Source organism: Paramormyrops kingsleyae, chromosome 24, assembly GCF_048594095.1.
Source record: "Paramormyrops kingsleyae isolate MSU_618 chromosome 24, PKINGS_0.4, whole genome shotgun sequence".
NCBI lineage: Eukaryota > Metazoa > Chordata > Actinopteri > Osteoglossiformes > Mormyridae > Paramormyrops > Paramormyrops kingsleyae.
In genome coordinates, this window is record NC_132820.1 from 7,718,163 (window position 1) to 7,743,579 (window position 25,417).

The window sequence follows — 25,417 nt, forward strand, 5'->3', positions numbered from 1 at the left end:
TCACTTTTTAAAAATGTGATTTAACAGAATGGATTCATTATCCGTTACCCGACATTTGGGGACATTGCGGAGAGAATTTATGGGAGGGAACAGTCAGCCACGAACTCTGGAGGACATTGTGTATCCTGCGATACTGTAGAGATTAATTTTCCTAACTGGCCAGTACTCTTTGACAGAGAGACCCACATATACGGCACAAATTTGGCATCATTAAATGTTATGCAGCAGGACGTCGCCGGTTATTCCGCCAGCAAACAGAAATGGAGCAAGAAACGAAAGAAATGTAATTTCAAATGTTCCTCTGCACTTTCGTACAGGTACTTTCTTTCACCGATTCACACTGTGACGTGTGATGACAGCTGGGGGACGGGGGGTAGATCAAAAAGACACCGACGGTTCCACCGTTTTCACCATTTCCATTTATTAACTTCCTTAGGATGTCAACAAAGCTCTCTCCTCGTTTGTCCCCGGGCTGGAAATACCGTTTGCAGTTAAATAAAAACGTAAGTCGCTGCGGTCTCTGAAACAACGATCATGCTTCTCACCTTGCTGTGCTTCTAATTTCCCAGAAGCGTCCATCTCCGCTGACCGGCGACGGCCTCAGCTTGAACCCCCTGCATTTAATCTCCCATCATGCTCCACTTAAATTCTGCACATTAGTGTGAAAATCCTCGTATTTTCAACCTCAAATAACATATTTAAAAAGAAGAAATAAAAAATCCAGTACCAAACCAGGAGAGTGAATGTATCAGGAGATTATGGCTTCACTTCGGACAACGAGAGGAGTCAGAATCACCAAAACAAACAAACTGACTCTATACATGCAGATTCTGTAAATCTGAGCAGAGGAATTACCATCCACTTTCCAGAATGTTCTGAAGTAAAAGCAAAGGCAGTTTTGATGGGAATAATGTTTTTGTTCCTAAGTGATGCTGGTGACCTAAATAATGTGGGGGAAAGACTCAAAAGTCCAGTTCAAAGCACATGGAAACATTTTATATACTAAAAAAATACTGGTAAGGAGAAAGAAGATACGTCTGTATCGTTTCCACACTGAGACGACGTTTAAGGGCATTATTCCAAGTCTGTTTTAACACTGCTTCAGTATATAGCACGTAATTTATGTAAACATAATATTACAATAAAAACAAGAGTTAAAAAAAAATCTGAGGGACCAATATTAACAACAATGGCGACAGTTACCGATTTACAGCTGGAGAAGGTGTTGCGCGTTTCAGGGGTTAAGGGCACCCTTAAAAAGGTCTCTAACTGCAGACATGACCAGTAGGGAACCATTTAAACCACAGCCACGCGTGTACCAGCAAAAGATGCCTGAGGAGGAACGGGAGTCGCTCAGATGGGGTTTCTTACTTCTGCTGTAGAAACTCTGGTCGTGTTTATTTTAGGAGAGAGCCTAAGGCGGGGTGGTCTCCCCACCCCCCCTCCACGATAAGGCACATGTCTCTTGAAAAATCATACCACCTCTTACACCCGAGTGAAGTTCACCAGAGGGAAGACTTCCTGTTCGAAACGGGAAGCGCGGAACATGGCGTCGGAACTTTAGAACGTTCCTCAATGGCTCCCTCCTGGTGTCTGTCGGGCTGAAGGTCTGAATTCGGGCAGAAAGGGGCGCTGCCACAAAAATGAGGCACAGGTGAGGCAGGAGAGTGTCCAACCAGGCTGGGGGGGGGGGGTGGGGGATGGCGGAGGGGGGTGTCAGTTAATTTCTGCCGGTGTTAAGTCCTGGCCTGGACGCAAATGTTGGGCCGCCGCGTGGGCACGTAGCCGTGCTTGCAGTAGCACTTGAAGGAGCCCAGCGTGTTGATGCAGCGGGCGTTCTTGCAGGAGTTGATGCGCAGGCCCGGTTCCGTGCATTCATCAATGTCTGTCCGAAAACATTTCAGGGAAGAAGAGTGAGGGCTTGAACTACTGTAGAGGGCCTTACATACACAGTACAGAGTGAGTTTAATGCATCAGTTTGTTTTCCTTCATCATGAAGTGGCCGTATTCTCAAGCTATCAATCTGGGATGCAAGTGTGTGTTCATGGGTACGGGTGTGTCTGCCTGTGTGGTAATCTTGCTGCTTTATGGGGACCTATGACAGCTTCTTAGTGAATAAGAAGTCACAGGATGTTCTAATGTCACAAAATATTTGATGGTCACAAACTTCATGATCAAAAAGTTAACTTACTGCAAATTTTGCAGACTGTGGATATATTTATGATTCACCTGTTTAATGTTCGTTAATATGTCATATCTTGAATCTTAAATGTATGTTCCCTGTTTGCTGATGGTTTCTGCTTGCTTTTATCTGTCCCTGTGATTGGTTAGATAGGGTCACATGATTTCCGCGTAAACGCGTGCCTGTGTCCATACCTGTGCAGCGGGTACGGGAGTGGTCCAACCGGAAGCCTGGGTTGCACTCGCACACGGTGCCCAGGTAGGAGGGCACACAGCGGCCGTTGGTGCAGCTGCACTCGTCCGAGTCCTCCTCTGAGCTGTCACCGCCTGGGGAGGGACAGCAAGATCAAACACCTGGGACCCCCCCCTCTCCGATCCGGCACATTCTCTAAAAGAAGCTCCAGTCAGAAGTGCTGAGTCACTCCCCCCATTCCTATGCAGCCTGAAGACTCACAATTCAATCACCATCCCCCCCCAATATATATATATATATATATATATATATCTAACAGATGGGTTTCGTAGTTTGATGCTATGGCTGAGCATTGGTTTGCCATGCTAATTAACACATGGAGTGTCAGTGCTGTTGCATTGCCCATCTGTCAGTGCCCTGTCAGCGCTATCGATGTCATCACGCCACCAGAAAGTCGAGGGCGCCCTGACCACGTCACATCTCAGCCACGTCCGTCTCCGGGTGCACAGACGCGAGAGGAGAAGCCGGACAGGAAGTGACACGCACCCGGTTTGTAGCTGACGAAGGCGGCCAGCGAGTCTATGTCGCCGTCGGACTCTGTGTCCAGATGCATCTCGCAGAGCCGGACGAAGATGCCTGTGTGGGAAGGGAGGAGCACGGCAGGTAAACACTCAGGTAAACAGGTAAACACTCAGGTAAACAATGAAATAAACAGGTAAACATTCAGGTAAACAATGAAATAAACAGGTAAACATAACATTCAGGGAAACAGTGAAATAAACAGGTAAACATTCAGGTAGACAATGAAATAAACAGGTAAACATAACATTCAGGGAAATAAACAGGTAAACATTCAGGTAAACATTGAGATAAACTGCAGAACACTTAGGTAAACAAACAGATAAACAGGTGAACACTCAGGTAAACAATGAAATAAACAGGTAAACATTTAGTTAAACAATGAAATAAACAGGTAAACATAACATTCAGGGAAACTGTGAAATAAACAGGTAAACATTCAGGTAAACAGTGGAATAAACATGTAAACACTCAAGTAAACACTCAGATAAACAGGTAAACCCTCAGGCAAACAAATAATCAGATAAACACTCTGGTAAACAGTCAGTCAGAGCCTATAGTTCAGACTCCCAGAAATCTGCTGATATGCTGGTTTTCACATAATGCAAGTAAAAACGCTGATAAAAAGGAATATATGATTAATACTTATTGATGAATTTATTGATAACTAAATTAAAGATATAACTACTGAGTAGTGTTTTGGTATCTCCTGGGTAGGTGCTTTGGGAATGTCTAACCGGGAGGAAACCCAGGGACAGACCCAGGACATGCTGGGGAGATTACATTCCTCATCCGGCCTGGGAATGCCTCAGTATTCCCCCAGTTGGCGGTGGCTGGGGAGAGGGAGGTCTGGGCATCCTTCCTTAGACTGCTGCCCCCGTGACTCACACCTTCTCAAAGAGGTTAGACCTTGCTTAAGGTCTCCCAAGATTAATGCCGCCTCTACCTCCACCAATCAGTGTCACCGGATGAAAGAACCAATCAGAGTCACTAGCTGAAAAAAAAGTCCCGCCCCCCCCCCCAGCGGCGCACCCACCTACCGGAGTTTCTCTGGGGGCAGGTGCGGCACTCGGGGCCCCAGCCGCGTCCATAGTGGCAGCAGCACTCAGAGTAGGTAACCATGAGGCCTTTCTGGGGCCGGCTGCAGATGAGGCCCTCGTCCACCTGCAGGAAGCACACGTCCTTATGGGCGGCCGTGCGGTCTGGGGGTGCAGGAAGGAGAGAGAAAGGAGAGCAGGGGCTTAGACCTCCTCAGTACCCGTCCAAGCATGCTTGATCTCTGGGGAGCGCAGGGTATCGCTGTCTTGTACGCCTGGGTAAACTTGTCAGGTAAGTGACTGCTTTTAGTCTGGCCTTATCAGAGAATTTCCCATAATTCTCTATTTCGACCAGCCGCCAATTTCTGCTGACAAAACATAAATCCCAGAATGCGCAAATTTTTACCTTAAAAAGGATACAAAACATTTTAATGATTTACCTATACTTAATAATTTACATTAGAGCCAGTTACATTACGGATTACTAAGACTTCAATCAGACGCTTGAATACGTACATCAAAATTTTGATACCTACCGTAAAATATAAAACATAAAACTAAATAATAGTAATAATAAGGTAATATATAAAAGGGGAGACACTTGAAAATGTCATTTTTTCATAGAGCTGATCTGTTAATAAGTTATTCATAGTCAGAAACACAGTCTGTTCACGCAGACATAGTAGCTAAATGTTTTGTTCGCATCTAATTATGACAGATTTCTGATGCGATAAACATGTTGTTGAAAAACACCCGACTGGACGTCCTTCAGGCTGCGAGAAGATGCTGAATGCCACACCAGCCGTGCTGTCCTCTGAGGAACACGTGGGGTTTACGTATGCTGAACTGGACAGGGGGGGTTCATTAGAACCCTGGACCAGAAATTTTTCATTAATCAGCAATAAGAAGCCCAGTGCTAACGTGTCAGAATCATATGTGAGAATATGAAGTGAGGATCGATCGTCCTGATTGGTTGTTGGGTTCAGGTGTGCTGGGAGCTGGGAGAGAACAAAAACGTGGACTGTCTGGGGAACCCCGAGGACCGGATTGGGAAACACTGAACTGATCTACACCAGGGGTGGCCAATCTTATCCGCAAAGGGCCGGTGTGTATGCAGGTTTTTGGGATAACCTGTAGGTCAGCTGTTCAAACCCAGGTGTGAGGACTCTTCAGCCAACCAGTCCTCTAATTAGTAATTAGTTGCAGCGAAAACCCGCATACACACCGGCCCGGATAAGATTGGGCACCCCTGATCTACACAATTCACTCCTAAACATGAAAGATCAAATGGTTCTCCACCCTAATCCTGGAGGTATACAGTCTGTGTGGCTTGTAACCCTACCTGCGCACTTGTTTCTGTCTGGACTGACCACAGCACTGTTTCAGATCCAGAAAGTAAAAATCCAGACCAATATTTTGTTTCAATCAACCAGTAGGAAATAAAGAGTCACAATCACAGAGTACTCAGCTGGTTGGTTGAAACAAAATCTTGGTCTGGATTTGTACTTTCTGGACTGGAAATGTCCACCTCTGCTATCTAGAACTGGAACCCGGGCCTCTGTGTTGATTCTCAGCCTGGGTTACAGAAAGCCAGCTTCCCGCCGCTCATACGCACCGTCGTAGACGCACTTCTTGAGCGCGGCGCTGAAGGTGTGCGGCTGCGTGCAGATGCAGTGGTAGGAGCCGGGCGTGTTGACGCACTGTCCGTTCTGACAGTACGACGGGTCTTCGCATTCGTTGACATCTGTAAGAGGTACCACAGAGAGGGGTGACAACTGGGGGGGGGGGGGCAAGAATCTTGAGCAAGAAGCCATGATGGGTAACTGTAGACCACGCCGGGGATGTTTCTCAATATGTGTACTTGACCGTATTTGTGTTCTCACGACTTGAGTTGTCGCGTACCCATTTTACGTCACCTTCCATTGCTGAAGACCAGGTCCAATACTCAAGAACAGAAGTGCAGGGGACTGTAAAAAACCCCCAGATGTTGCTCTTGCTCCGCCCCAAATATCAAGGACGCATCGGCTGCATCTTCGCCAAACGATACCAACCCCATGATTCATTGCACCCACAGTTCATTCTTGGGAGGCAAGTTAGCAAGACCGCTCTCGCCAAGACCACATATGCGATCTCTGCGTTCTTGGTATTGAGAAACACCCCACAGCCTCTGGGATACAGGAAACCCACAGACCCCCAGTATGGCGTATGCCCATTGGCTAATAAAAACAGGAAGTGACTACTTAGGCAGGAAGCTTCTCCTCTCAAGATTAACATTTCAAATTAATCTCATCTACATCCCAAGGTCCCATGCATTTCGTTTTTAATATGGCTGCCGATGGACACATACGTACTATAGTGTCAGACCACAGCCATTTGCAACTCTAAGATTTCTCCTAGGGGCTTCAAAGGTGAGAGTAGTTTAAATATAACGTTCAAATAGCATTTTCTTCTGACCACTAGGGGGACCCCTTGCAACCACAGCTAATGTTTAGTCCCACCCCCTCACCCCCCCCGTAATGCACTCACTCACCACCTTGTTCCTCTGGGGTGATGCAGCTGTTGCGATCACTGGCCAGGATCCAGGGCGGGGTGCATATGCAGTAGTAGGTGTCCGGGGTGTCCACGCAGTGCCCGTTCCTGCAGTTGGTCGGGTCCTGGCACTCATTCACACCTGCGGCACAGCAAACTGTATGTCACAGAGATGCTCTACACCCCTACATAGATCTACTTTCCCTATTTTAATTCAATGCTGCATTATATATAAAAATCTAATGGCACTTTTCCACTGGCATACGGGAACCAAGCCGTACCCAACCTGTACCATGAAGAGAGACTAGTTACAGTGCGGTTCCAGCTCACTTTGGTTTTCCACTGCAGAAGGGTCGGCTCAGTGAAGGCATCATATTTTTTTTAGTAAGTAGGAGGTTGCAAATTTTTAAGGTCTGAGTTAACAGGAATGCATCAGTACATCACAATGTACAATACTACTAATAATTAATTATATATCGAATATGCCCTTGTTTCCTTCATATAATCCATGCATATCAACACCGAAAACCAGTACAAAGGAACCTTGGTTCTTCTAAGTCTCACATATTGTTCTGTTCTTGACCATATTGTTAGGTAGAAAATGTCTTTCAGTTGTCGAATGTATTTTTGGTTCCCAACCAACCAACCCTTTAGTGCTAAAATATATGTGAGAAAGCATGAGTCTTTTTACACATAAACAAAGGAGAGAATGAGTCAGTCTACTGCTAACGGGTTAGCGTAGTGAACATCGCCGCCGAATTGTGCTGTGAATATTCTAGTGTTTTTTCGTTCATTGCTCTGACTTTGTTTTTAAATAAGACACGATGGGTCCTAAGAAGGTTAGTCATTCGGTTCAGTTCGGTTCTTGGTGGCGGTCGGTTCTCGGTGGTGCCTCAGGTACGGCTCGGTTCACGGCGGGAGTGGAGAAATGGCGCAAGTAACCAAGACAACGAGCTCTTTGAACATGGATCCCTGTTTCCTGCTTAGTGTTCTTTCTTATGTAAGTTAGTTGCAGACTCAAACTGTGTTTTATTTTTCACCCACAACAGACACGAATACTAAAAAACCCAACGAACTAACTTGTTATATTCACTTGCCATGATTATTATTTATCAAATGATGCAAATAAGAAATATGATGACAATGAAATGTAAGTGAGCCACACCCAGCCAACACTGGACCATGCCCAGCCCATTATAAGCCACACCCACTTCATTGTAAACCACACCCACTCCATTATAAGCCACACCCACTTCATTGTAAACCACACCCACTCCATTCTCAGCCACGCCCAGCTCATTCTGGACCATATCCAGGCCATTCAGACCATGCCAAATTTTTGTACTCTGGACAACTGTATAGAAGGTTTAATTCTGTTATTATGCCTTCGCCACTAAGTGTCTGCTGATATTGACATCATTAGAAATTCATTTAGAATTTAAGAAAAGGCAAATTTTAGCAAATGGTATTTAAACTGAACCCACCAACAAATTGATATATTTCCAACCTGCAGCCACACAGAAGAATCTACTGAATGGAATACGGGATCAATAGTAACTACTATAGTACAGGGTGGACAGAACTGACATTGATTCATTTAAATAAAGTTTTATTTTTACAGCTCCTGGAACAATTGGGGGTTAGGGGCCTTGCTGAGGGGCCCAGTGGTGAAATAACTCTTCCAGCTATAGGTTATAAATTGGAAACCTTCTGATCTCAGGCACAGCCTCCTAACTTTCTGAGCTACACAGCGCCCCCTACTGTCCCTGGGCAGTACTGACCTGTCACGGCGGGCATCACGCACTTCTTCTTGGAGGTGTCGGGGACCCAAGGTGGGCTGCACATGCAGTAGAAGGAGCCCCTGGTGTTGACACAGCGGCCATTGGTGCAGAGAGATTCATCATGACACTCGTCTGTGTCTGTGGGTATGAAGGGGGGGGGGGGGGGGGAGTCCTGAGCTACACGACTTCAAACCGGCCAAAACCGGCCTGGCACAGCATCTTAATCAATCTTAACAAGGCAACAAGCATCCATTACGCAGATTACATACTTTATGAGCCATTATACACAAAACTGATGAAGATTAAGTGACCAGGAAGTTGAATGGAAAGAAAATGTGACAATATGATTCGGACGCAGATATGGCTACAGTATAATAAATCATAAATCAAATAATTGTCAAATAACCGCTGCTTTTCTCTCCCTAACAGGCTGGTAAAAATATTAATAAAATAGTCATTTGTTCTCCAAGAGTACTTTAAGTAATCTAGAATGTCATTATCTAGAATGTCAATATCTGTGCATGAACTGATTCTCAGTGGCACACTCTTTTACATTCACATGGGTGTGTTAATTCAACCCCTAACCCCGCCCCCCAGTGACAAGTCCCTTTACCAATGCACTCCAGGAAAGGTGGGTGGGATAACCCCGCCTCTAACCCCGCCCCCCGGTGACAAGTCCCTTTACCAATGCACTCCAGGAAAGGTGGGTGGGATAACCCCGCCTCTAACCCCGCCCCCCGGTGACAAGTCCCTTTACCAATGCACTCCAGGAAAGGTGGGTGGGATAACCCCGCCTCTAACCCCGCCCCCCGGTGACAAGTCCCTTTACCAATGCACTCCAGGAAAGGTGGGTGGGATAACCCCGCCTCTAACCCCGCCCCCCGGTGACAAGTCCCTTTACCAATGCACTCCAGGAAAGGTGGGTGGGATAACCCCGCCTCTAACCCCGCCCCCCGGTGACAAGTCCCTTTACCAATGCACTCCAGGAAAGGTGGGTGGGATAACCCCGCCTCTAACCCCGCCCCCCGGTGACAAGTCCCTTTACCAATGCACTCCAGGAAAGGTGGGTGGGATAACCCCGCCTCTAACCCCGCCCCCCAGTGACAAGACCCTTTACCAATGCACTCCAGGAAAGGTGGGTGGGATAACCCCGCCTCTAACCCCGCCCCCCGGTGACAAGTCCCTTTACCAATGCACTCCAGGAAAGGTGGGTGGGATAACCCCGCCTCTAACCCCGCCCCCCAGTGACAAGACCCTTTACCAATGCACTCCAGGAAAGGTGGGTGGGATAACCCCGCCTCTAACCCCGCCCCCCGGTGACAAGTCCCTTTACCAATGCACTCCAGGAAAGGTGGGTGGGATAACCCCGCCTCTAACCCCGCCCCCCGGTGACAAGGCCCTTTACCAATGCACTCCAGGAAAGGTGGGTGGGATAACCCCGCCTCTAACCCCGCTTCTAACCCCGCCCCCCAGTGACAAGGTACTTTACCAATGCACTCCAGGAGGACGCTGTCGTAGTAGAAGCCCTGCTGGCAGTAGCACTCGTACCCGGGCTGCGTGTTCATGCAGCGGCCCTCCTTGCAGATCTCGCTGGAGAACAGGACGCACTCGTCGATGTCTGAGAGAGATGGGGGAACGAACCGTGACAATCTGTGATCGCTGTGGCGATGCCAGCGACCTTGGCGATCATATGGGAAACGACTGAAGTACATAACCTTAATATCGGGTCAAAATCTGTAACCAGAATCTGGCCTCTATTAATCACTAGCTGTCTAATAATCCAGAGTCAGCGATCGCTGTGACCTAGAGCTGATCACAGAGAGCATGGGCTCAAATCCACTATCACAACTTCCAGCCAATCACATTATCCGAGTGTGGATTTCGAACCGGCAACCTCATGGTGACAGGCAGGTACCCGCTGAGCCACACAGCTGCACTAAGCAAACTATAGCAGGCAAAGCAGCACGCTGCGGTTTTGCTAAGTAATTACAGGGTGAACAAGGCATAATTACAGACGAGGTTTCGCATCGTCACATTAAGTGGTCATTTGCAGCTTTGCGATTGGCCGAGGAGGTCGTTAGCACGACAGGCGCGCGCCTAAATGCACGCTCCACTTTGCAAACAGCGAAGGCCCCTCGTGTGGTACTTCAGAAGCGGCGGCAGGCTGAAATTAATACAGCGTTTCCCAATCCACAAAAGCGCGGACTGTTTGGCAGGGAGCTGGGAGGGAGCAAAAACGTGGACCGGTTGTGGGTCCCCAAGGACCGGATTGGGAAACACTGAGTTAATATGTAAAACAGCATAACAGCAGCTTTGGTGAATAAATCTGTCGTATCTTCATCTGACCTGGGAGCATTTTACCATTAGTACACTGCATTACCATGGTCAGAGGGGCACCCCGATGAACAGAAATACATGTACAGGTCAGGCTACAGGTCAGGCTACAGGCCCAGACTGAAGCTCAGACTAACCACTTCTAGCCAGCTTTCTGTGGCTCCCCAGTTTAATACCAGTTTGGGCGTCGTACTTAGATTAAAGCAGCACATACTGCTGTAGACAGATTTAGCACTGTATTTGATCAAGATTGAATTATGGCAGAAATCGGTTCTCTTAGTCTTTGTCTTGTGAAAGAAAAAATCTTAGTTCAACAATGCTTGGTTTTGAAGGAAACACTACCACCTACCTACCCACCACACATGAAGGTGTACAGTGGACAGTTACAGCCCTGTGAAGGAGTCACAACCCTGTGAAGGAGTCACAACCCTGTGAAGGCTCTTTTCAGTGTCAAAGTAGTTACTCTGTTTTGCCTTTGGGGGGCAGCACATTCACTGCCAGAGGCACATTAACATAGTCAGAGGCCCCTCTACGACTGCCCCCCATGGGAGGAAGGGGGGTGCTAGAGGTAAGATGGCAAAGTAGAAGTTTTTGATTGAGTAGGGGCCCTTTTTAGCAGAGGCCCCTGGGTAAGCATATACATTAAATTCCCCCAATTCACTGGGCATTTCCCTACATAAAGACTAATGACAGTGACTGTAAAAAATAACATCAATCCTAGATAACATTTGATCACTAATAACAATAATAAATCACATGGTACATTTTTACACAGCAGTCATTATGACATCACAGTCCCTATGACATCACACCATTTTTGAACTCACAGTTGCAGGTTACAATCTAAGGCCGCTGACTACACGCCCGGCCAGACCCCCTCACATCCCCCGCCGATTCGGCCGGACTTACCTCGCATAGCCAGGCCGTACTCCGTCATGCGTTCCTCATGGTAGAATCCCCTCCCGATGGGGCACAGAGAGTGGAACTCCGCTGCGGGGACAGACCGACACCATCCGTCAGCGGTGATGAGTCACATTCCGGCCCACGCCGGCCTAACGAGAATAGCGCCCTTCCCAGCACCCCATTTTGTATTTATTAACAGCCTGATCACATGACATTAAAAAATAAGAAAAGATTTATGCTCATAATTACAACTGCACTCCTAATCCAACCACGTAAAAGGAAATCGATCTGGCTTATTATAACGTCCTTTAATTCCTTGTTAAGTTTCTTCCTTTAGGCACTAATGGATCTAATTAGAATCAGAACCGGGACACGACCCGATCACAGTTCCTGTTCTTGGCTCAGTAACAGCAGCCCACGGCTCTCGTGGGTGGAGGCTAAGAAGCAGTCATTCGCAGGATTGGATTACATCTTCAGGCTATTTAACAAACCAGAAATGATGCTGAACTGTCCTCGCGGGGGTACACTGAGGTGGGATCTAAGGAACAGAGCGTGCTGTGCCGTACTTAACTGAGGCAGGAAGAGCGTCTTCTTATTTATCTGCTGAACAGATACTTTCAGCCAGAGAAACTTTCAGCCAATAGAACTGCATCCTGGATATGAAGAAACTGAGCACAAACCCCACCCAGTACCCAGAATCCCCTAGTGTGCTTTGCTTTGGTAAGGTCTGGTCCCCTGAGACTAGCCCCGCCTTCTGTTTGAGGATTCTCTGGAAAAGACAAAACGTTCTACCATCTTTTAGTATCCCAGCCTCAGTACCAGTAATTAGAATTAAGTCATCGGAAAAAATAAAAATAAAAATCCTTACAAGCTTAATAGTCTTCTGATAATTCTCCAAACCCCTACGGATTAATCACCTTCGCAAGCACCGACCCACGATCTCCATTCAATCAAAAAGGTGCTTCCAGCTTTAGAACTTACCGTTTCACGTAAGTACAACATCATGTCTCCTGTTCCGTGTTCTGAGTGCAATATGTTTAGTTATTCTTCTCCGGTTATTAGCGGTACGTTTACCTGTGAGAAGTGTCAGTTAGTAGCTAGGCTGACGGAGAAGATTGTAGTTTTAGAGGGACGTATCCGGACGTTACGGGACATTCAGGAAACGGAGAGCTTTATTGATTCAGTGTTAGCGGCTCCGGATACGTCCGCCATAGGTATTCAGTCTCCCCCCGCTCCGGCAGCAGAGCCTACGCAGCAAGGCGAGTGGGTGACGACCCGGCGGCATAGTCGTAAATCCAACCAAAATTCACACCGGCACCATTCGCCCATTCGCGTTTCCAACAGGTTCTCCCCACTCAGTGAAACTCCCGCTGAGACACCTGTTGAAAGTGCTCTAGTAATAGGCGACTCTATTCTAAGAAACGTGAGAGTAGCGACTCCAGCGACCATAGTTAATTGTCTCCCTGGTGCCAGAGCGACCGACATCTCGGCAAACTTAAAAGTGCTGGCTAAAAGTAAACGTAAATACTCTAACATTATTATCCACGTCGGCACTAATGATGTCCGATTGAGGCAATCGGAGATCACGAAATCAAATTTTATAGAGGTGTGCAACCTTGCGAAGAAGATGTGTGTGTCAGTAACGTGCTCTGGCCCTATCCCTGCTAGACGTGGCGATGAAATGTACAGCAGATTATCGTCGCTACATCGCTGGCTGTCGGAATGGTGCCCGATAAATGGTGTGGGTTATATTGACAACTGGCGGATGTTTTGGGGTAGGCCTGGGCTTTTGAAGAGGGACGGTATTCACCCCTCGCGGGCTGGTGCTGACCTCTTGTCTAAAAGCATAGCTCATAGTCTCCAGACAAATCGCTGACTAACTAGAGCCAAGCCCAGGCGGCAGGCAAACCGGCATAACCGACCGCCTGCTAGTCGCCTAGAGTCGTCACCTAGGGTTCATTTTATTGAGACTGTGTCTGTTCCCCGCGTTTTTAATCATGGAAGCCGATTCCACCGTAGTGTGTGCCATAATAACTTAATAAAAATTACAATGAATCCGTTACTAGAAAACAGCTGTGATGCTGGGCTTAAACTGAAACTTGGACTTATGAATGTAAGATCACTGGCTCCTAAGGCACTATTAATAAATGAAATAATTACTGATTTTAGTCTTGGTGCCATATGCCTCACGGAGACCTGGCTTAAACCAAATGAATTCATGGCACTGAATGAATCTACTCCAGCTGAATACAGTTACAAGCATAACCCTCGACCAAATCGCAAAGGTGGTGGTGTTGCTGCAATTTTTCAATCCAGCCTAGGAGTGACTGAGAAATGTGGTCTTAGTTTCAGCACATTTGAAACTCTTGTTCTTAGTCTTGCTGGCTCATCTCTTTCTTCCTCTTCACCCCAAATCACCATTGTTATTGTTTATAGACCACCTGGGCCGTACAGTAATTTTCTTAAGGAGTTCGCTGATTTTTTAACTAACCTGGTGGTCAGTACTGACAAAGCTGTTATTGTGGGTGATTTTAACATTCATATGGAGAAAGATAGTGATCCTTTAAAAATAGCGTTTACAGCTATTCTTGACTCTCTAGGTGTATGTCAGAATGTAGTCGGGCCTACTCATGCCTGTAACCATACCCTTGATTTGATTATTAGTCATGGCATCTTGGTGGAACATGTATCTATTATGCCTCAGAGTCCCCTTCTCTCTGATCATTACTTGTTAACGTTTGAAATCCAGTATAGCCTCCCGTTGACCGCAGCTCCAAAGTACAGAATCAGACGTTCCATTGCCTCACTAACTACAACAACATTTATGAAACAACTTCCACAGTCCTTCAGCCTTACATCTGAAGTATCGTGTATAAATGAACTTGAACAGGCGACTGCAAACATGGATAAATCCCTTCGTAGCACACTAGATCTTGTAGCTCCACTTAAGAAAATAAACCATAGAGATAAGAAACCTGCCCCCTGGTACTCTGATCATACACGTGAACTCAAACAGGCATCACGCAAGCTAGAGCGCAAATGGCGCTCAACTAAACTAGAAGTTTTCAAATCTGCATGGAAAGAGAGCCTGTCTAAATACAGACAAGCACTAGTGACTGCTAGGTCTGTGTATCTCTCCAGATTAATAGACGGGAACAAAAACAATTCAAAATTCCTATTTGAATCCGTGGCTAGGTTAACACAGAATTCTCCATTAAACTCGCAAGTCCCACAATCTCTTAAGAGTAATGACTTTATTACATTCTTTAATGGTAAAATAACTAAGATTAGACAGACCATCCAGTGCACATCCTTAGCTACCTATGACTGCCAGACTCCTGCTAGTCTTATGCCTATCAATAATGAGACTTTTGAATCTTTCATTCCTATAAAACACCCAGAACTCCTGAGCTTAATTTCCTCCTGTAAATCCTCTACAAGCCTCATAGACCCAATTCCTACAAAATTTTTCAAGGAAATCGCACCACAGATTAGCAATACCCTGTTAAATGTGTTAAACTCTTCTCTTAAGCTTGGATATGTTCCTAAACCTTTTAAATTGGCTGTTATTAGACCCGTTCTAAAGAAACCAAATCTTGACCCTAGTGTTTTAGGAAACTATAGACCAATCTCAAATCTTCCTTTCATTTCAAAGATCATGGAAAAGGTTGTAGTTCGTCAGTTGTATACTTTCCTACAAAAAAATAATACTAATGAATTATATCAGTCTGGCTTTAGACCAAACCATAGCACAGAAACTGCTCTAGTCAAAGTAATGAATGATTTACTTACGGCTTCTGACCGTGGCTTGATATCGCTGTTGGTATTACTAGATTTAACTGCAGCATTTGATACTGTGGACCATAATATCCTCTTGGACCGGTTAGAAGGTGTAGTTGGCATTACAGGGACAGCACTCTCTTGGTTCCGCTCATATTTAACTGATCGCTATCAGTATGCACATGTGAACAACGAATCATCCAAGGCCACCAAAGTCACATACGGTGTCCCACAGGGATCAGTACTGGGCCCACTACTGTTTACACTATACATGCTACCGCTTGGTAACATTATTAGAAAACATGGTGTTGGGTTTCATTGTTATGCAGATGATACACAGTTATATATATCTGTTAACCCTGATGATACATCACTCCTATCTCGGTTAGAAGATTGTCTGTTAGATATTCGGTGCTGGATGGCAAAAAAATTTTCTAATGTTAAACACAGAAAAAACAGAAGTACTGGTGATTGGTCCCAAGGCTGCAAGAAATAAGTTTCACCACCTCAGCATTAGTGGCCTTCCTACACAACCTAACACAGTGGTTAGAAATCTTGGTCTTCTAGTAGATTCAGATCTATGTTTTGATGCTCACATAAGAAGTATAACTAGAACTGCGTTTTATCATCTACGAAACATAGCCAAGCTTCGTAAGATGCTCTCACTTCGTGATGCAGAAAAATTAATACATGCCTTCGTAACTACCAGACTAGACTACTGTAATGCCCTCCTTTCTGGTTGCCCGTCTGGTTCCTTAAATAAACTTCAGCTGGTACAAAATGCAGCAGCCAGGGTTCTCACAAACACTAAAAAATTTGATCACATCACACCAGTCTTATCCTCCCTTCATTGGTTACCAGTTAAGTCTCGGATTGACTATAAAATACTGCTGTTAACCTATAAAGCACTGAATGGCCTTGCACCAGACTACCTTAATAATCTGCTGACCACATACAATCCCCCACGCTTGCTTCGATCTCAAGGTGCGGGATATCTGTTAGTACCTAGGGTAGAAAGATCTACGGCAGGCTGCAGAGCTTTCTCCTATAGAGCTCCTCAGCTGTGGAACGGTCTTCCACCGGATGTGCGGGTTTCAGGCTCACTTTCAATGTTCAAGTCTAGACTAAAAACACACCTTTTTAGTTTAGCTTATAGGGACACTAGTTCTAGCTAGCTTCTCACTCCCAGTTAAACCTATAGTGTGAGGTGTAGAGCTGGGTGGGGATCGGTGCCATTGGCTTTGGATAAACTGAATTGACAGTGCTGTCACTCTAGCTTCACAATTGCTTGTGGGATTGGAGTGCTGACATTTCAGGGACTCCCCATGCCTGCATTCCCACCTGCCTCTCCCTCCTACTTATGCTGCCATAGCCATATCTGCCGGAGCATTGCACTTCATATTGCACTCATCTAACTTTTAGCACTGCCTATAGTCTCCCTTACTTTGACTAATTGCATTTATTTCCACCACCTTCTCCTGGGTGGTGCTACCTGGAGCCTTCACTCTATCAAGATGTCCAGCACACCCTGCAACATGTGACGTCGCCACTGCCAATGACGACCGTGCATCCAGCTCGCCGTTCTGCCAGTGTCATCTTCCTTGTACGACCCGCTCCCTGCCTTCTGGCTGCCTGGCGATTGGAGGAAGTGTTGGCACCGGCTTGTCATCTCCCCCCTACTCTGCGTTTGTGTTTCAGACTACACTGTATTTGACTCTCCCTGCCGGCCCCTGGAGGATGGGCTCCCCCTTTGAGTCTGGTCCCTCCCAAGGTTTCTTCCTTCTAGGGAGTTTTTCCTTGCCACTGTCGCCTATGGCTTACTCACTGGGGGCTTTGGGTGGGGATGCTGTAAAGCGCTTTGGGACAATGTAATGTTGTGATAATGCGCTATACAAAAATAAATTTGTTGTTGTTGTTGTAGTGTCCAGTACCGGAGTGGTAGACGGGGCAGGGGTAGATCTCACAGTGGTCCCCCCAGCCAACGCCGATGGAGCAACAGCACTCCTGCTTGGTGACGTTGGTGGCCAGCACGCTGTCGCAGAACACAGTGTCGTCTAGGTTCAGGTAGCATTCCTTCTTGTTGTCTATGTCCACCTCTATCGCTACAGGGGGGGAGGGGCAGAATGGAGAAGTTATGGCTCTTTGGATGTGAAGCTATTTACTAGTTATGGACAAAATGACAGTTCATGAACCATTTGCTGTATTTTTTTACCCCACTAGATGGTGCTCTTGGTTTATTTTGGGACATGCTTTGCACCCTTTTTTGAACAGAGAGCGCCATCTAGTGTGGTAAAAAAAATATAGCAAATGGTTCATCACTATCATTTACGTGTCATTTATGGTCAGTCACATGGTCACCGGCAACCAGGGCCTCTCCGTACCTTCGCAGCCACGCTTGTCCTCGGAGCTGACGTAGCCCTCGTTGCAGACGCATATGTAGGCCCCCTGCCGGTTCTCGCACACGCCGTGGGGCTGACACAGGCTCCTGTCCATGGCGCACTCGTCGATGTCTGTTCCCGAGGAGAACCCGAGCAAGGAGGAGTCAGCGGCATCGAGTTACGGCTCAGGGAGGCAATCTCACCGGGAACCCTAATGATTCCTCACCCTCTCCGCCGTATTTACCTTTTCTAATTTAGCTGGGGCTTCAGGGGGATATGTAATACAAACAGCTATATAGCTAATAGCCAAGTGGGTAAACATGGATGCTAAATCAGAGACGTCTATAGGAGCCGCTGCACTAGACTCCAATAGGCGTGAAAATCATGCAGGTACTTGCAAAGGGAGCCAGAAAGGGATGCTAACTAGGATCCTTACGGGGGTCATTTTGGGACCTGAAGAGTTATTAAGGACCATAAAGAGTCATGAAGGGTCATTATGAGTCTTGAAGGGTGATGAAGAGTCATAGAGGGTCATTAAACGGCATTAATACTGCATTACATTTACCTCAGAGGTCAGAAGTTGGAGCTGGTAGCAGTACCAGGGGCCTGTGTCAAACAGCAGGACTGCTGGCTTAGCTGACTATGTTACCCCGGTGTAAATGGCTTTCATCTCCGTTCACTTACATTTAGCCCAGATTACCATAAATCCAAGAAGTTATCCGGCTAAGCAAGAAATCCTGTTTTCTGAAACGGGCCCCAGTTCTAGCCAGATTAATTGCTAGTCACCGTTAGCAATATCAGTTGATAGCAATACATTGCATGGTATTTTGCACATAAAAACACCATAGCGACACGTCCACGGACACTGAGTGGAGAGTACTGTGTGTGCGACCGATTTAATGAGCCAGCTTAAATTTCTGTTGACGCCACCTTGAATTCTGAGGTCAGGATTGTGCAGAGTGTGGTGTCTGTTAGGGCATGGGGTCCCATTTCAAATTTCGCTTAGGGGCCCCGAAATTTGAATGGATTGGCCCTGGGGAATTTGAGGTATGAGTCATTGTGCACACCTGTAACCCATCGTATTAATGTTAGAGAGCAAGGTGGTCATTTCAAACCTTACTTGGGGTCACAAGCCTGCACCCGTGTCCATTGGGTCTTTTCACGGTCACGAAGCAGCGAGCTCTTACAGAGCAGGGCTCACGGTACCTTGACAGCGCCTCCCGTTGACCAGCATGAAGCCATTCTGGCACTCGCAGCGGTACGAGCCCATGGTGTTGACGCAGCGACCAAACAGGCACTTGGAGGACCGCTCGCATTCGTTAATGTCTAACGGAAACACAGAGGGCAGCCGTGAAAGGCAGGTTATAAGGACGACCGCTTACCTCGCTGCCAAGGAATGCAAAGTAAACAGCGCTTCAGTCATTATGGGGGGGGGGGGGAGTGTATGTGTCTGCTTGCGTTTTTGCTATTCTTAATCCAGAAGCGAGAGATCTCTCTCGCAGCCTGCGTGGGGGGGTGGGCAGTACACGGACACTGCTTTTAGTGATGGTGGCGGGCACCACTGAACGTTCAAAAGTGCAATTACAGTCGATGCCAAGTAACAGGTCTTTCTGCAGGGCGGAAACACAAGCGATCTGTCGAAACATCTGGCGGAAGTCCATCCCTAATTTTCAATAGGTGTGTCCAGACTTTTGACTGGTACTGTAAATTAAACCACTTCAAAAGCCTTGAGGACCAGATCCTTGCGGCCCTGTCCTATCGCATGCGGCACTGCACATGCGGCACTGCACATGCGCAGTTACTGCGACTCCTGACCTTCGCAGTGGCTCCCCTCCTTGGTCCGCTGGTACCCCGAGTAGCACTGGCATACAAAGGAGCCCTCGGTGTTGAGACAGCGTCCGTTGGAACACAGCCGGCTGTCCTCGCATTCGTCAATGTCTAAGGGGGCGGGACAAAAGTACAGGCTGACCAATCAGATGACAGGGCACACCGACTGACACACAAGTAGGGTGCGACTATATGAACGCGATTACGTGTCTTTATTCGCATCACTGCGGGTTGTTCCTGAACCGCATGACACCAGCTTCTTCAGCCTTATTATTCGTGTTTTGTGTAAATGACTAACCCTGGCTTGGTCAGACTAAACCAAACACTTGACCACCAACTACGTGAGATTTCCTGTCTATCACTTAGATCAGTCGGAATGCGTCACACAGACCGCCGCCGCCTTGCCGGCACCCTCTGGATGTTTGCGGCATGCGGCTCAGAGAGGGCGCAGGTCTGTAATAACGCGAGGAACTCTAGGGCGGTGATGTCATCGGCAGCCCAGCTGACCTCGGCAGCTCCTGCCGTCTGACCCTGGCAGAAAGCCGTCCTTGCACAGACAGCGGTACGTTCCCGGAAGGTTCTCGCAGCGTCCGTGTGGGCACACCCCCCTCTTCTGGCACTCGTTAATGTCTGAGGGGATGGAGGGGTGGGGAGGGGGGAGAGAGGAGAGGATGGGAGGGGCAATGACAAACCTGCTCAGTGGATTTAAGAGAAAGACACTGTGAATCAAATGGGTTTTGGTAAGATCTTGTGCAAATGTCAGGCTGTACCATCAGTAATCAAAGGCCAGTGTCATTGCAGAAGTGTGTCTGTGTGTGTGTGTGTGTGTGTGTGTGAGCGGGTTTACCTATCCTTATGGGTACATAATGTCCCCATAATGTGATAAATATCCGTTTTTTTCCCCTTATGTGGACCGGTTTCCTGGTCCCCATAAGGGAAAACTCTATTTTATAAAAATCGGTGACTGCTATGAAAAAACTAAAAATGCAAAAACTTTTGTATTTTGTTAGGTTACTTATGGTTATGGTTAGGGCAGGGTAGGGGTTAAGGTTGTCATAGTTAGCGTTAGCATTTTTCCCATTGAAATGAATGAGCGGTCCCCATAAGGATATGTATACCCTACGTGTGTGTGTGTGTGTGTGTGTGTGTGTGTGTGTTTGTGTGTGTGTGTGCGGAGGGGGGTTTGTATACAGTACTGTGCAAAAGTCTTGGTCAGTCAAAAGTAATGTTTAAAGTTATTTAGCTGAGTAGTAAGTGCATTTCTGATCAGAACAAAAAACACAATTTAGCAATTACAAGCAACACAAGACATACTAGTCAGAATTTCTTCTGTTCTCCTGAAAGTATCTGGCAGGATGGCTAGAACATCGCTAGAACATCGCTTAATTTCCCAAACCTCTCCTCAGGGGCACCTCAGCCTTTTCACTAACTTTAATTTAATTAATTTAAAAAAGGTGCATTAGTGGTCCAGTCAGAAACGGGTGTATTAGATGGTCGCTGCAAACACAGTGACTTTGGCAGAGGCTTTGAAGTGGCCAAGCTGACACACTTTGAAAGGCGTAACATCGTAGTTTGACACTAACATAAAGATTATTTAAGCGTCATTGTCTTTGGCTGCCTAAGACTTCTGCACAGTGCCTTGTATTACAAGGTGGGGAACAAATGTCCTTACAATGTAATAAAAGTAACAAGCTGTATGTCTCACTGTGGGGGGGGGGGACACACAGATTATTCTGTTCCAGTAAAAACTCAATTTTATTGAGGGGAAACTCAGTGTTATAAAAATCTGCGACTGCAATCAAAATTTGCAATCAAAATGGTTAAGGTTAGGGCTGGCTGGGGGGCGGTTAAGGTTTTCATGGGTAGGATTAGAGTTTTCCCTTAGAAATGAATGGACGATGCCCACGAAGGTATGAATACAAACGTTTGTGTGTGGTGGGGGAGGGGGGGGGGGGGGTTTGATGGTGATGCAGAGAGAAAAAACCAAGCAAACACAGGGGGGGATATAAACAAACACACAGAAACTCACACGCTCAGCCTGTGTGAACCCACATCCCTCCCCCAGGGCCAGCGCGCTGCCCACACTGTGTACACAGCAGTGCGCTTCACCACCAAAGCACGAGGAACACATGACCTCTATTTAATATCGGTTAGCGCAGTTCATGCAGTAGCCACCAGATGGCAGTAGATCCTCATTAATCTTCTCATTGGCCCACGTTGACGCAGACTGACTCTTTCACACTAGCGCTGATACTGAGAATTGCAGTCTGCTTTCTCTTTTTCCATAATCATAATTCGTCAGTTAGTCAAAAGAATGATTTATATAGCCATATTTTAAATCTTACAAGACCCATCCACTTTACCACCTTTTACACACATAAATATGCGCACACTCATACTATACAAACAATTTAGTGACATTGGTTAGCCAGCTGCATGCGTTATATAAAAATAATTTCATTTTAACAAATCTCTGGCTGCCTGTATTACTTTTAAAGACGTTATCCATGAAGTACATTTGTTATATGATCTGCTGTGTCCTCGTACTCTCCTCACCCCAATAAGCCCAGCTTGAGTAATACTATATTTAAGCACCAGAGGAAATAAAATGTAATGACCCCATTAACACACAATTACAGAGAATAAGGTATTTTATTAGGAAACAAGAAAATTGATTTTTGTTTCTGGGGGACAGAAAGGATCATTAGCATGATAAACCGCAGCAGGAAGTCCCCACAAAAAGTGTGTGTGTGTGTGTATGTTATGTATGTATTACATTGTGGGGACCAAACATCCCCGCAATGTGATAAAAACCTGTTATTTTGACATTGTGGGGACCATTTCTTTGGTCCCCTCAAAGGGAAATTCAATTTTATAAAAAATCTGACTGCAACCAAAAAACTAAAAGTGCCAAAAATCTTGTGTTGTGTTTGGTTACTTATGGTTAAGGTTAGGGCTGGGTAGGGGTTAAGGTCGTCATCGTTGGCATTAGGGCTATGCCCATATAAATGAATGGCCCCAATGAAAATATGAGTAGAGGTCTGTGTGCGTGTGTGGGAGGGGGTGTGCATGGTGTTTAATTCATGCCAGCCATGCAGGTCGTCAGGCAGGAATGCGTGACTCACCGTAGCAGACTCCCCCCTGGGCCTGGTGCCCAGGTAGGCAGGGCACGCATTCGTAAGAACCAGGCCTGTTTTCACATTGACCGTTGGGGCACGTCCGCGGGTCCCGGCACTCGTTGATGTCTGCATTGGGAGAGCAGACCACAAACAGACCACTTCTTACATAAAGCTATGGTCGATGCAGAGCAGTGTTTCCCAACCCGGTCCTCGGGGACCTCTGGCCAGTCTACATTTGTGCTCCCACCCAGCTCCCTGCAAACCTGAAGCAGGTATTCAGTGGGGGGTAATCTGGTGTAGAGTATTTTTGCATAAATGCCAACAGAATGCACCTAATATACTTTTTGAGGCACTAGTTCAGTGGCGTGTACTACGAAGCGGGGTTACCGGCTTATCGGGGTAACTTGTCGGATTTAAGGTAGTCTGGGCAAAATGTAAGTGAACGAATATGAAGTCAATTTAAACTGTGGTACCTTAAATCCGACAAGTTACCCCAATAAGCCAGTAACCCCGCTTCGTAGTACAGGCCACTGGTTACTTCCTGGTAAGTATACAAACGTCTATCTGGAAGAGTGTCCACGTGCAGGAACAAGCTATAAGAGGGACTTTCAGAGGGATTTTCATTTCTAAAAGTGTCTGAGGAATATTCGGGGGACATTCTTTGGACGATACAGCACTTTCTGCTTCCTGCGCAGACAGACAGAAGGGGGCAGCAGAGAGACCACACTGACCTTCACACACAGGCTGCCGGTGGGACCTGCTCTTGAAGCCCTCAAAGCACTCGCACTTGTAGCTTCCCGGCAGGTTGATGCACTTGCCTCCCTCGCCGCAGGTGTGCGGCTTGTAGCACTCGTTGACATCTGGGAAACACACACACACACAAGCACATGTGCAAAGATTCCGGACTGACCACGTCTCTTCTGGGTCTGACTCGTCTGATTGGGCGGGAGGAACGACCAATGGGGGGGCTTGAGAAAAGTCGTCGGGAATGCTATGGCGCGGCTCAGCACATTTATTCAAACTATCCTGATGGTCAAAGGTCATTGGCTGAGCAAGCTGTACTGTGCTAGAATTAACAGCAGGTGCCCGTGACGTCTGACGATGGCGACGATGATGACAATGATGACATAAGAGCCACCTGACAGAACCTTCTGTCCTGGACCGTTGCTCACCTACACATTTGAGCTTCCCTTGGTGGACAAGGAGCTTGTAACCATGGAGACACCGACACCTGTAGGAGCCCATGGTGTTGACGCATGAGCCTCGTCCGGATCCACAGGGGTCCGACTCACACTCATTGTCATCTACCAAGAACACAAACATTAAAACGCATAAATGACATTTAAATAACCAGGCTTGGCTTCTCAAAGACAAGGGATCTAATTATTAATGAACGACTCAGAAAAGGCGTTGTTTGGTTCTAAAAAGAAATATGAATATTTTTGTTCATTTATGCCATTCATTTGGTTGAAATGAGGATTACTGATTGTGGTTTATGCTTGTTGAGATGGCTGATTGTGCTACGTGCTCTGATTTTTAAGTAAAAAGCCTAAAACCCGGAAACTGAAAGTCATGACCACCGACAGGAATGGAAATCAGGGGAAAACGAAAGCTTCACTCTCAGACATTATGACCTAAAGGTCTCACTGTTGCGTTCGCCTGGTGAGCTTCCCTGTAATTCTTATCATCTGGAACAATACTGCAGGAAAACCATCGTTTCCGTTCCAGATCTGTGGCTTTCAAGAGGTTTACTGCTCTTGGCACTGAAGGGTCACATTCCACGGCGCTCCGCTCGTCCCCGAAATCGGACAGAGCGTCGCTTCCTGCCTGCAGACCTGCCATCAACGTCGCCTAGGAGAGCAGGGATCAATTAAGCCACCCGCAATCTTGCTGTCATGGCAACCAGAATGTGGCTTTGGTGATTTTTTTTTGAGCCTGGCTCCATGTGTGATTTTGGACTCCCCTGTGAGTCACGGGGAAGTGACCACCACGGCCGAAGTCGGCAGCGTTAGCGTTAGCCAATCGTGTGTGGCGGTCAGAAAGGCCCCGCCCCCTCTCACCCACGCAGCTCTTCCTCTGTGGGTGCGGCCGGTAGCCGGCGTGGCACTGGCATGTGAAGCCATTCTGTCCGTTAATGCAGTCCCCGTGGCCACAGATGTTCCTGTTCAGCCGGCACTCGTCCGTTTCTGCAGCATGATAAAGGCCGGGCGAGGGGTGGGGCAATGGGCGGGACAATGGGCGGAACAACAGGCGGGTGAGATTAGGGTGGGGCAGTGGGCGGGGCAAGGGTAGGGCAATGGGCGGGGCATGACACAGGACACAAAGTGGAAATCATTGTTATTGTTTCGCCAGAATAAACACAATCAATATGGCGGCCACATATGGGCAACACTGTGGCCATTACCTGTTACCGTATGTGGATCTTACGTGTGAGACTGGTCTCACATACATGTACTGTCCTGTGCCTGCCCATGCCTGCGTCATGTGTCCTATATGTAATGCATCCCTGTGCAAATGGCAAATACAGCCACCTATCTAGTCTTATATCTTCAGAAGCAGCCCTGTCTACTCAAAATCTATTACTCACGAGTAATTCTTTTGTATTGTCTGCAGTTCCATTCTTTCATGATCAACGTGCTCTTTACACAGCAATATAAGCTCTTAAGAACACGGTTAATAATGCAAACACTCAAGAGGATTCTAGTTTAAATGAGAGTATGTATTTTTGGGGATGGAGAATATACTCCAACGTAACTCCGCTGGGATTCAAGCTAAA

The 25,417-nt window shown here is 46.8% G+C and overlaps 1 protein-coding gene across 2 annotated transcripts in view; it reads right to left on the minus strand.

Moving 5' to 3' along the window:
• Positions 1-396: 396 nt before the first annotated feature.
• Positions 397-25,417, minus strand: part of LOC111839553 (latent-transforming growth factor beta-binding protein 3-like) — a 51,638-nt gene continuing 26,617 nt past the window's right edge. The window contains exons 12-29 of one of the 2 annotated variants that reach the window (XM_023803588.2): positions 24,702-24,827; positions 23,814-23,945; positions 23,373-23,501; positions 22,648-22,767; positions 20,030-20,152; positions 19,511-19,633; positions 18,902-19,021; positions 17,699-17,827; positions 17,249-17,419; positions 11,544-11,624; positions 9,790-9,918; positions 8,301-8,438; positions 6,521-6,661; positions 5,606-5,734; positions 3,994-4,155; positions 2,921-3,010; positions 2,377-2,508; positions 397-1,885 (exon numbers count right to left, since the gene is read on the minus strand). In XM_023803588.2, the coding sequence (XP_023659356.2) occupies positions 1,737-1,885; positions 2,377-2,508; positions 2,921-3,010; positions 3,994-4,155; positions 5,606-5,734; positions 6,521-6,661; positions 8,301-8,438; positions 9,790-9,918; positions 11,544-11,624; positions 17,249-17,419; positions 17,699-17,827; positions 18,902-19,021; positions 19,511-19,633; positions 20,030-20,152; positions 22,648-22,767; positions 23,373-23,501; positions 23,814-23,945; positions 24,702-24,827 (2,324 nt within the window). In that variant the 3' untranslated portion in view covers positions 397-1,736. The remainder of the gene's footprint in view (positions 1,886-2,376; positions 2,509-2,920; positions 3,011-3,993; positions 4,156-5,605; positions 5,735-6,520; positions 6,662-8,300; positions 8,439-9,789; positions 9,919-11,543; positions 11,625-17,248; positions 17,420-17,698; positions 17,828-18,901; positions 19,022-19,510; positions 19,634-20,029; positions 20,153-22,647; positions 22,768-23,372; positions 23,502-23,813; positions 23,946-24,701; positions 24,828-25,417) is intronic. The other variant, XM_023803589.2, reaches the window with a different exon arrangement.